At 33.9% G+C, this 12599-nt stretch overlaps 1 protein-coding gene across 1 annotated transcript in view; it reads left to right on the top strand.

Moving 5' to 3' along the window:
• Nucleotides 1–11733, top strand: part of LOC144252857 (cysteine-rich secretory protein LCCL domain-containing 1-like) — a 42455-nt gene extending 30722 nt beyond the window's left edge. The window contains 3 exon segments of the mRNA XM_077794936.1: nt 4632–4707; nt 9034–9170; nt 11682–11733. Of these exon segments, the coding sequence (XP_077651062.1) occupies nt 4632–4707; nt 9034–9170; nt 11682–11733 (265 nt within the window).
• Nucleotides 11734–12599: the final 866 nt, after the last annotated feature.

The following is a 12599-nucleotide window of genomic DNA, read 5'->3' as shown; positions in this document are numbered from 1 at the left end:
GCATTGCTATTCAGTTTCTAAATTAGATTAATCTAATTGCAACTCATAAGTCAAAAGGCCTATGTCTGCTTTTCTTTTAGTTTTTAATATGTTCTTAAAAATTATAATGAAATTTATCTACTATAAAATAATGAAGAAAAAGTCTTCACTTTTCTGAACCAAGCTAAGATGAACACTATTAGAGGAACAGTACATCCACAAGCCATCATCAACACTGAAGAAAAGTAAACTATGTGACTACACATACTGTCTTAATCATAGACATGCTACTTCCCAAACTCATAATGAGATTTAGAGAAATAATGGTAGTTTGATGACAGAGGTTGAGGTAGGACGATCATGAGTTCAAATCTAGCCTCAGCAAAAGTGAGGCCCTAAGCAACTCAGTGAGACTCTATCTCTAAATAAAATACAAAATAGGGCTGGGGAATGTGGCTCAGTGGTCAAGCATTCCTGAGTTCAATTCCTGCTAACTCCCCCTTCTCCCCCCCCCCCGCCAAAAAAATTAAGGAATCTAATTATATGGTAAAATTTATTTACTTAGGAAAACCCTTTTAAAACTGAAGTAATATCTCAGTTAAAGAATGAGCTTGTTGTTGACAAAGTAACAGAAGACTATGTTGTTGATACAGGAAAGCAAATACTTCATCTGTCAGAAGGAAGATTCTCAATTATTGATGTGATTTAAGGTATCAATTCTTTCGCACAGGAATATCTAACCTGTTTCCTTTTGAACACTAAATCCTTTTATTTCTACTCTAATGCAAGAATACTGTTGTAATGTTTTTGGTCAGCTAACTTGGTGCATACTGATTTGAGACTTCTGGATTCTTCAGCGTATGTGTTTTATTAAAGTCAGCAGATTGCAAAATGGATGGAATACTTTGAGGATCCCTTACTGTATGAAATTCTTTGTATACTTTTTCACCATCTGACCACAAATGAATTATATGTTAAACATTTTTTTTAATATTTTTATTTTTTGGGGTACTGGAGGTTGAACTCAGGGGCACTTGACCACTGAGCCACATCCCCAGCCTTATTTTATATTTTATTTAGAGACAGGGTCCTACTGAGTTGCTGAGCACCTCAATTTTGCTGAGGATGGCTTTGAACTCATGATCCTCCTGCGTTAACCTCCCAATCCAGTGAGATTATAGGCATGTGCTACTTGTTGCCTGGCTATGTTAAAAATTTGTTATAATAAAATAATCTTCTGTTTCTAGAGCTTCACCAGTTATGCTATTACAAAGCCTACTGATTTGATTAAGTCATTATGTAATTTTAGAAAATTTTGCAGGATTTTTTTCAGACTAGTCCTGTATTTACAGATTACATGTTTATAGGGAGAAGTAGAGATATATTGATAGGTGAAGTTGATGAATTTTAGCATCAAAATTCCACATTTATAAATATTTATTATTCACCATATGCCAGTACTATTCTAGGGCCCATGCAGCTAAATGAGTAGGAATAAATAATAAGCATAATCTCCATGAAGCATAGACTATAAAGTCTTTCTTTAGTAAATACTCAACAAATGGTAATTCTGTCTCTCTCACAGTATGTATAAAAATATTTTTCCCATAGAGAAAAATCATTCAAGTAAAATATTAATTAATGAGTTTCCTACTTCTTGTCTTATTCCAGGAAGGGAAGCATCCAAAAAAGGAAAATGATATAAATTTTTAAATTTTAATTTTATTATGTTTTCACCAAATAATAAAACCATAGAGTTAATAATTTATACATGATTTTTACCTTACGTAGTTTGGAAAGTACCTCCTTATACACTTTTTAACTTTTTGTTTTATTGAATAGTGAAACCAAGATTATCTTTTCTCATGTAAAATTTTTAATAGCTCATAAATTAGGTCATAATTGTATAACTGATATAATAGTTTATAACTTTTAGGGAACTATATTATTGATGTATCTGCCTTAGAGTTTTATTTCACTTAAGGGTATATCCTGGAGAACAATGGCAAGGATAATATAAATAAAGTAGCTAATGAAGGATATGAAGGACTGCTTGCATAGTCATGTCCTTGGGAGGTTTCATAGATACAGAATAACCTAAAATAAACTGTAGAATTTGTGTGTGTGTGTGTGTGTATGCACGCGTGTGTGCACACACATTTGTATTACTAGAAATCTTATCCTGCTTTACATTTATCTATAAATAATTACGTCTTTAAAGTTATTGAATACTTAAGATGTAAAAGTGTCATTAAAATGTGTTAGCATTTTAATTCAAGGCTTACAGGCAAAATATAGATAATGGAATGTTTACTAGATCACTGCCTACCTTCTCTGTAGAATGTAATGAGATGTTAAAAATAGATATAGGATATAAGCAAAAAAATTGCCCTGTCTTTTCTGCTTTTACCTGAAATTAACTAAGTAGATATTAACTCACCTCAAAGCTATTGACCTTGGCCTTCTGTAAACCAAGTGTTAAATATAAGTAAGGTAGAGTTCACACAGCATGACTTTAAGGGCATAGCAGGTAGTTTTACAACCAGTGGGAGGGCAGTGAATGTCCAACAGTTCCCAAATATAGTCAGCTCATTTTCCAGTCTATGGGACACCCTTCGTTCTTTAAAACGAGATGGGGCTACCAGCTTTGAGCTTAGGGGCACTCCACCACTGAGCCATATCCCCAGCTCTATTTTATATTTTACTTAGAGACAGGGTCTCACTGAGTTGCTTAGGGCCTCTATAAGTTACTGAGTCTGGCTCAGCCCTACAGCTACAGGGATTGCAGGCATGTGCCATTGTGCCCCGCAACACTGTCTTTTATAATAGTCAGTTTTTAAATTCAAAGTTATAAAACACTCAGATTTATTTATTTCTTATTGTTTAAATAGTTCTGGTTTAGATATTTAAATATGAAATATGTACAGTCAAAAGTATACAGTGTTATGCATATTTTAGAAATAAGAACTAGAGCTATTTTTAAAAGCTATCCTGAGGAAGAGCTGCTTAATTGGTTAAGGTAGTTTCAATGAAAATTTTGAAAATCATTGATACCACCATCCACCAGTGATTTTCATGTAGTTGTTATATTGAGAATCTCATTTAATATGTAAAACTTAATTGTAGTTTTTCCAATGTTGGTTTATATTTCCTTTTAGTGCATGAATATGTGTTGGCATGTATGCTTGCATGCATGTGCATGTGTGTACATGAGATAGGGGAGAGAATAAACTAAGAAGAGCAATTGATCTTTAAAAATGTGCTATATGACAGTTTCTTGAACTCTAGGAGTAGATTTGAAAATATTTTTGATTAAACACTGATAATTGAACTTTATATTTAAATAAAGTTTTGGGAAATTTGTTTTACATGAACTAATCCAGTCAGATAACAGGAAATAGGATATCTGGGGAAAGAACTTTTTATGCAAAGAAGAATATGATTATGTCCCAATGTCCCAAGGCAGAATCACATTGTGTTTAAGAAATATCATGTCAAACCATCATGACTGGGGCAGAGTGAGGAAGAAAAAGAGGAGTGTTTAGCTCAGAAAGTTAATGGTGTACTGAATATGCAGGGCTTATTGGACATTCTAAGCATCTTGTCATTTCTTTGAATGAAATGGAAAGCCCCTGGAGTATTTGAAGCAGAGAAATGATGTGTTTGGACTTATACATATGGATATAGATTGGAGAGAACCAGTAATGAACAAGATCATCCCTGGAGAGCCTGTTGCGGTCAATTTGACAGTAGATGATAGAATCCAGAGTCACTGAGCTTGAGATGCTTAGGGATCTCTGATCTTAGATATATCCTAAGGTGTAGCCAATAGAAATGGCTGGGTTGAATGTAAGGTGTGAGATAAAGAAAGGGACCATGGGTAGAATAAAGGTTTTGGCTGAGACTCCTATAATAATGAAAATACCATGTATTGTGATGGGAATCCTACAAAGAAATAGATTTGGGGAGTAGAGATTAGGAATTTTTATTCATACAAAATAAATTTGAGATATTAATTAGACCTCAAACTAACAGGAGGGTTGAATAAATGGCAGGAGATATATATAGAGAGAGAGAGCCTTGCTTTTGCTGAGGCTGGCATTGAACTTGACTCAGCCTACTGAGCCTCTGGGATTATAGGCTTGTGCCATCTCACCCAACTATAATTTTTGAATAAAAGAAGTCCCAACTGCAGATACAAATTTGGAAATCAGGTGTTTGTAAATGATAATTAAAGCCATGAATTGAATATAAGACAAAATATGTAAACAGAAAAGGAACTATGAGATGTTATGACAGTGACTCAGATTTTCCTAGTTGTCTGTTGACTACATTTTTCTACAGACACAGTGAGTAGCAGATTCCCCACTGCATAGAGGTGCTTTTGATATTTTCTTCTTCTTTGAATCCCCAAGTTAAATGTCTTCCTGACTAAATTTAAGATCTCACATTTGTGCTGAAACTTAGATGTGGATAAAATAAACAGAAGCAATTGTGCCGATTGCCTGCTTGTACAATTGACCTACTTCAGGAGAGAAAAAAATAATAGGGTTTACAATGTTGAGTTTGGTTCTGTGTATGAATGCCTATGTTCTTATTAATAAGAATGACTGAAGTAAACCACTTACATTACATGTTGGTTTTTTTTTCAGAGTATATTGTCCTCGTAACTGTATGCAGGCAAATCCACATTATGCTCGTGTAATTGGATCTCAAATTTACCCTGATGTATCTTAATTAATACAGATCTCAATATTCATGCTTATATAAAAATATATACATGTATTTAAATGTATATATGTGCCTTTATGTAGAGAATAAGAAAAGTTTCTTTACCCAGAGACTTACTCTTGGAACAGTTACTCAATAATATCACTGAAAAATGAATACATTCATGTGCAAATATGAGTGTAAAATAGTTTATTTTGCATAAGTTGTTATTTATATCTTTCCAGTATGTCTTTTCACCACAATTTTTGTTATTGCATTATAGTTATACATAACGATTGGATTTGTTGTTACATATTCCTACATACACACAATATGACAATATGATTTGGCCCATATCACTCCCTAGCATATATCTTTTTCATGTATTTTATATCAGGCACTTAAAGGAATAACCTTGGAGGCATTATTGGGAAGGAAAATGCATTTTTATTTTTTCTTCCTTTTAATTCATCCACATCTGAAGTATAAATTGGATGGTTACGGATTTGCTAAACATATAGAATTTGCTAAATGCATAGAAAGTATTCTAGTGGTTACATGACTATATGTTTGACAAAGTCACTGAACTGTATGCCTTTTTAGAAAAGGTTGAATTGGTAAATTTTATTCTATGTAAATTATTCCTTAATAAACTTAGTTGAAAAATTTAAAAAGATCTATTTGAGAAGTAGCTTAGAATACAAATCAGATCATTCCCTAAAGTGCAAAAGGAAACTAATTGCATGTATGCTGTAAGTAGATGACTTAAGAGGGTTGAACAATGAATATTAACTATGATGGTTTCCTTATGGATAAATGTACTTTGAGCAAGGTTTAAAGTGTTGGTTGGTAGAGGAGATTATGGAACATTCTGGGTGGTTTGCATGATATCTACAAATACATGGATTAAATGTGTTGCTCGTAGCCATACCTTGAAAATTGGAGCTAAGAAAGGCCACAGCCAAATTAGTCTGAAAGAGAGAGAGGAATCTGCTCTGGGAATGTATAGGTGAAGACGCTGAAAGTCATGCTGATGAGTTTAGATTTCATGCTGTAGACATGTAGAAACCATCACAGATTTCTAAGCCAAAGAGTTACAAAAACAAATTTAAGAATCTTCTTGTTTTGATTTTTTAGTTTGCTCTAATTAGTTATACATGATAGTAGAATGCATTTTGACACATTGTACACAAATGGAGCACAACTTTTCATTCTTCTGGCTGTACAGAGTATAGGGTCACACCAATAGTGTAGTTATGCATGTATATAGGATAATAGTATCCATCTCATTCTACTGTCTTTTGCATTGCCAACACCCCCACCCCTCCTCTCACTCCCCTCTACACAATCCAAAGTAAGAATGTACTTATTCAATAGAATACTACAAGAATCTGATTGTGTAAAGAAGCCTGAAATATGCATATTACCACCTTGTCTCTTTTGAAACATTCCCAAATTCAGCTTTGAAATTATTCTCCCATTGTAAGCATTACAAGCTTTAGATTTGCAATTTGCATTATTACTGTCAGCTGCTTAAATTTCCTACAGATACCTGGAATTTGCTAGCCCTCACATTTGTGTTTATATTCTTATCTCTTTGAAATACACCCTTTTTGAAATTTTTCTGTCAAATTCATGGCTGTTTCTTATATTCCAAATTATTGCTACTTTCTCTGTGAGGTACCTTGCTGGCCCTCCTAATTCAATCATGAATTCATCCTGCTTTCATCTCCTATTGTGTTGCCTTTACCACTTTACCTATTTTGTTAGGTATCCTGTTGGTTACCCTGTCTGTCTTATTAGTTTGTGAGTTCCTCAAGGGCAGCAGCTGTGCTGTCCATCATTTCTACATCACTTCTTTGATATCTGCCAAGTTATGCTTGTTCCTGCTCTGACAGAACCTAGAGCACACAGTGTCATCCGACTCTAAGCAAATATCTTACACATAAATATTTGCTGAAAACAACTAATGAATGTGTAGGAATGTGTCTATCTGGACTCTTCAGAGACTTCCAGAAGCATTGTTTCTTCCGATTTTCCCATTAAGCATCAGAACTTTTAATTTTAGTCATGCCTGTAAAAAAGTCTTTCAGAATTGTCCATTCAATTCTATACCTTGAAGCCACCATTTTCTAGAATTAGAGTTTGTTAGATCTTGTATCCTGATATCATTTTATCTTCCTATCTCAGTAAAGTGGGTAGATAATATGTATCATTATTTGGTTCTTTTTTTTTTTTTTAAAGAGAGAGTGAGAGAGGAGAGAGAGAGAGAGAGAATTTTTTTTAATATTTATTTTTTAGTTCTCGGCGGACACAACATCTTTGTTGGTATGTGGTGCTGAGGATCGAACCCGGGCCACACGCATGCCAGGCGAGCGCGCTACCGCTGAGCCACATCTCCAGCCCCATTATTTGGTTCTTTAGGGAGTAAGTTGGCAATATAAAAATTACAGTCACATGGGGAGTGCAGAGTCAGATTAAACCAATAATTTCCAGGGTTCCCAGCTCCTACAATATATATAATCCCTTTAAATAAGGTTGATATGGAAAGATGAGCATTAGTCAACCAAATTGCCTCCCTCTGGCTTTCTCTTTCTCTCTGCCCTCTCCTACTTTACACTGTAGAGTTAGAACGTGCACATTTTACTGCCTTGAATTTTTATTGGTAGTTTATTACAGATTGTTAATTTCACATTCATTACAAAATTCCACTATATGCATGGAGAAAATTCTTATTTCTTTCAAATAATATATTCTTACAAAGTATGGATATGAAAAAAAAAAAAACTTCTGACTTTTGAACTCAGCTGGAATGCCTGCTGACTGCAGAGCTGTAAGCTAAACAATAGTCTCAAAACATAGTAAAAGTGTTTGGATTTAGTGAATGTTATCATCTAAGCACTTTTGTTGCCTTGGGGGAAAAATGCTGATATTACCCTTTTAACAGAAGAGCAAAAATATGTGTACAGAACTGTTTCTATTTCCATGTGTTATGAACTGTATTTGGATACGATTATGAATTCAGTGTGGGCCTTTCATATGGTCAATAAAATGCCTCCTTAGAGTCTGGACACAAGGTTTTAGATGTGTGGTATTTTGGTGAGATAGGAAAAGCCTGAGAAGGATTAAACAGCCTGGCTGAAGGCTCTTTGAGCTAATAAATACTGACTGATGGCACAGAGTTCAGAGCACAGCCAGAAAGCAAGGTCATGTAAGATATACACGCTTATGTGAACTTTAAAAAAGCATATTCAGTCACCCACATGTGCAGAGAGATAAGAACAGAACATGCCAATGAGACTGGGAAAGACCCATGGGGATTTGAGGTGGGTGGCTCTATACTGAAACAGTTCAGGCATTTCCTGTTATGGGATTTCCTTAGGCTACACTCAGCTATCGACAAATTTTGGTAGAACATTTGGCTTAAAGCCAATAGTAAAATCTAGGAAAGACTGTGATAGGCCAAAAGAAATTATTTGACTTTTAGGATTCATTTAAAAATTTTGAAAGTATTAGACTTGAAACAGTAATTTTCTCCTTCATAGAAATTGTATTAAATTCAGATTATGTAACTGGTACATTGTAAACAAAGTCATTTTTCTAATACTCATGTCAGGTGCTTCAAACCAGAGTAATAATAACCGTTGCAAATCTAAGTAGAAGCTATATTTTTTTCTTTTTTGTCACAAATATTTTTATTAGTGCATTATAATTACACATAATAGTGGAATTCATTGCTACATATTTGTAAATGCACACAATATAACAGTGTAATCTGTAATCTGGTCACTTTGTGTTATTCTGTAGGGCAAAACATTTCTGCATAGAATTTTATTATGTAATAGGAAAAAAATCCCCATTTAATATATGCCCATATTTTGGCAAATGGACCATAGAGATATAAAACTAAGGTTATATGGAAGTCAAAAGGGAACATGAATGAGGCACAGATAATCCAACCTATGAACATTTCAGCAGACTGATTTCAGTATGCATCAGCAAAGGGTAAAATTTAATAATGACACATAGGACCCTGAGGAGATAAAAGGACCTAACTTGCTTTTTTATTGCTTTGACTATAAAAGCCTGTTTTTTGTACAGCACTAGTGTTTGTAGATTAGATGGTGGAAGGGTGTTACCATGGAAGCCACCCTCAAGATCTTCCTTCAGACTTTCTCAGGATTGGCTTTGACTTTGTGCCTTTTGAAACATTCCTTTATATGCCAAACATTGTCCAGGAACTCCTAAATGGCTGCATAGACAGATGTCAGAAGTAGAAGAATAGGCTGTGCAAGTTCCGCAGTACTTTCCTAATAGTGGCGCGTTTTCTCCTTGCCTCCTCAGCTGTCCAGTATCTGCGGAGCAGCAGTACATGCTGGAGTGGTTCGAAATCATGGTGGTTATGTTGATGTTATGCCTGTGGACAAAAGGAAGACTTACACGGCTTCTTTTTCTTCTCAGAAAGGTAAAAACAAGCATGTGTGTATGTGTATGTGTAGTGTGTGCAATTGTTTTCATGTACCTACCTTGTGATGTATGGTTGCTTCACAGCAGACCCACTTGCACATGATTTCATTAGGCGACCCAGCTTGGGTGTTTCCTTTACATACTTGTGTAACGACTGGTTTTCCAGGGGTGGGAGAATCTGCAGTACCAGAGGTGCCTGTCTCCTGCAGGCTTATAAAAATCAACATGAAAATCTGATTACAAGTCAGAACCATTCTTTTGTTAATTGCTCTTATAATTAGGAAATTTCTTTCAACCTCTTTTGGATTTTCTAGATTAGGTTTTATACTTAATTCTTTCTCAATGAACAAGGCACTGAATATTTCTCTAATCCAGTTATCTGACAAAGTATTTGACAAAAATAATGAGTCTGATTTTCCCTAGAACCAAATTCTCTTTTGCACTGGAACTTGGATGCCTTGTATGTTGTAAACGAACTCTTTCAGGTCCTCTCATGGTATTTAGCTCATTAGTGTTATATATACTTGGGGATTTGAGAAAAATTCATGTGGCTCACCTTATCATGTGTTAATAAATAATAAGATAAATGAACCCTCAATGATTTTTTGAAATTATTGGTACTTTGGAAGTAATGTTATGTCCCACTTATTTGTATAGACACAGAATAAAATTCCTAACTTTTAGATGTTTCCTGGGATTTCCAAAATTACCAATGGAGGATTCGTATATCAACTAGTTACTCTAAAGAACACCACAGGATATGCCATGCAGGATATCTAGATTGTCTTTCACATAACCTTCTGGGTATCAGCCTCATAAAAAGACAAATCTGCATTTAGTATCTATATTCAGATGAGATCATATCAAGAGGCCATTATTGAGAGGGGGATTTCTCAATAACTTGCCTCCTGGCCTCGAGAATCAGATATGATATGCAAAGTGAATTCTTGAGTCTGTAGAATCTGATATTTCCATTATAAGCTAACCTGAGTGATATGATTCCATTCACTGCTTATATTTCTTAAATTCATCTTGAAGCTATAAAATGGCATTCTAACAAAATTGAGAATAATAATTTTGGAGTATCTGATATGAATATTCCAGACACTAGGCACTACCATACTCTAAGTATTTTCTCTCAACTTCACCAAAAGCCCCATAATGTCTATTCAGTTCTGTAAACTCTGATGTATACACATGTTAACTGTTGTTCCAAGTTGGTTAAATAATTGACGTGCCCAAGGTCACATAACTTAATAATCCCTGAACTCAGACTCCACACTAAGGCTATGGGCTCAGAGATAAACCTTGAACTTGAGCATTTGCTTGTGTGAAAAACTTGGTGCATGTGTGTCCATCCATATATTTTGTGTGTGTATGCACATTTGTGGTTTCTGCATCATTTTTCTCACTTTAAAATTCTCTTCCAGGGCTGGAGATGTGGCTCAAGCAGTAGCGCACTCGCCTGGCATGCAGGCGGCCCAGGTTCGATCCTCAGCACCACATACAAACAAAGATGTTGTGCCTGCTGAAAACTAAAAAATAAATATTAAAAAAAATTAAAAGAACTCCTAAAATTCTTCCTTTTATTACATATATATATAAAGAAATACATGAAAGCACTTACACTTTATCTCTTTCTTAGCATTCATTGTATTGATCATTTATTGCCTTTAAAATCTTTTAAAATTATTAAGCCAATAGAACTATGTAAAAAAGCAAAAACTTTAAAAGCTCCTAGTTGAAAGATGAAATAATGATTAATGATCTTATCAATATGTTTTAATTTCTAGAAATTTAAGCAAAATGTAGTTTAATCATTGATGCCAAATAAAAAATAAACAATTTAATAAAGAGTAGAATTTATGGTTCTCATTACTTTTAACTCTGTTTTAAAAGTACCTCCAAAATGACACTGCATGCTTTGTGGTATGTGTGTATGTGTGTGTTTTCCCATTTTGGTGAAGAAATTTTTGAATGTTTTCAGACTTCACCATTAAATTTTCCTGCTAATATTTTCCTTGAGAATGTGGATGTTATGAAGAATTAATCTATGCAATAGCAATATAATTTAAATTCTGTCAGAAATGATACTGACCTAGTACTCCACAATATTGCTTAAGTATCAAACATCTTTTTGACTTGGAGTTAACTTTTGTCTATAAAAATCAATTGTAAACTGAGTCTCTGCATTACCTCAAAAAAGTGGAGTGATGAGTGCCTATCTCTGTTTTATTAGAATCAAAGGAAATAAAATATGAAAACTTGATACAGACTTTGTGACATTTTCTAGAGACTACTATTACTCCGATTGCACATCTTCAATTTCTTTAATGAACTTTCAGTCTAGCGTACAACCAAAATTTAAAGAATTATGTCATCCTCACTCACACATTCCAATAGCTACAAATTATAGTGGCCTTAGAAAGTTAATCATCTGGATTCATATAACTGTCATAAGACAGCATGATTTATTAGAAGGATTATGTTTAGAGATGACATCAATATTTTTTTCATTTCTGCAGTTTACAGAATCCTCCAGGAGGAAAGGCATTCAGAGTATTTGCTGTTGTGTGAAATGGAACACTTGGAAAGGTATCATAAAGACTATTCCAAATGTCATATTTCTGAAGTTTGTATAAAACTGTAACATTACTGTACAGAAGATAGCAGCTATTTTCAGCCCCCCAAAAGTGCCAACTGCATAAAAATTGATAGACAAAATCTATAAAATAAAACATGGGACATTAACTTTGAAAAAAGTAATGAATATGTAATGGTTTTAGAAATCCTGTGTTAAATATTGCTATATTTTCTTAGCAGTTATTTCTACAGTTAATTACATAGTCATGATTGTTCTACATTATATATGTTATATTATATGGTGCTTTGTATATGCCACTAATAAAACAAATCTCAACATTGAATGTGAATGGTCCTCAGAAAATTATCTGGTGCATTTAAAAATAATCAACTCTAAAATGAAAAGAAATCTTTTTATCACATTTTCCTCAGCTATTGTTACCTGCACTAAATCTCAAGTTTGTTTTCCATTGAATACCTGAACAGTTTTTTTTTCTTTTGTTAAGTTTAGGAATATAGAATAGTAAATCATGTTATTACACTCGCTATTTTGTTTAAAATAATTCTTTAATATTCAGATGAATCTATTAAAATGTTTGGTTTCTTGGGAATGGCTTTAATAGTAAATGGAATAAGGTAAAAGTAGTGGTATGAAAACATTTCTAGTGATCATGTCATAAATATAGGTTAAGCATGGGTAGCTATAGCTTCCTGTGCAATGTTTAAATTGAGGTCACAACATTGTCTTTTATATCGTGGCAAATACTCCTGCAGGCCAGGAAGTATAATAGCAAAACATTTAACAAAGATGAACTAATGTATTGCATCATCATTGCTACTGATCTTCATAGTGGCAAATG

The sequence above is a fragment of the Urocitellus parryii genome, unplaced genomic scaffold (genome assembly GCF_045843805.1).
Source record: "Urocitellus parryii isolate mUroPar1 unplaced genomic scaffold, mUroPar1.hap1 Scaffold_61, whole genome shotgun sequence".
NCBI classification, from domain to species: Eukaryota; Metazoa; Chordata; class Mammalia; order Rodentia; family Sciuridae; genus Urocitellus; species Urocitellus parryii.
The sequence above is the reverse complement of the archived record's forward strand: the minus strand, read 5'-3'. Positions and strand labels throughout refer to the sequence as shown.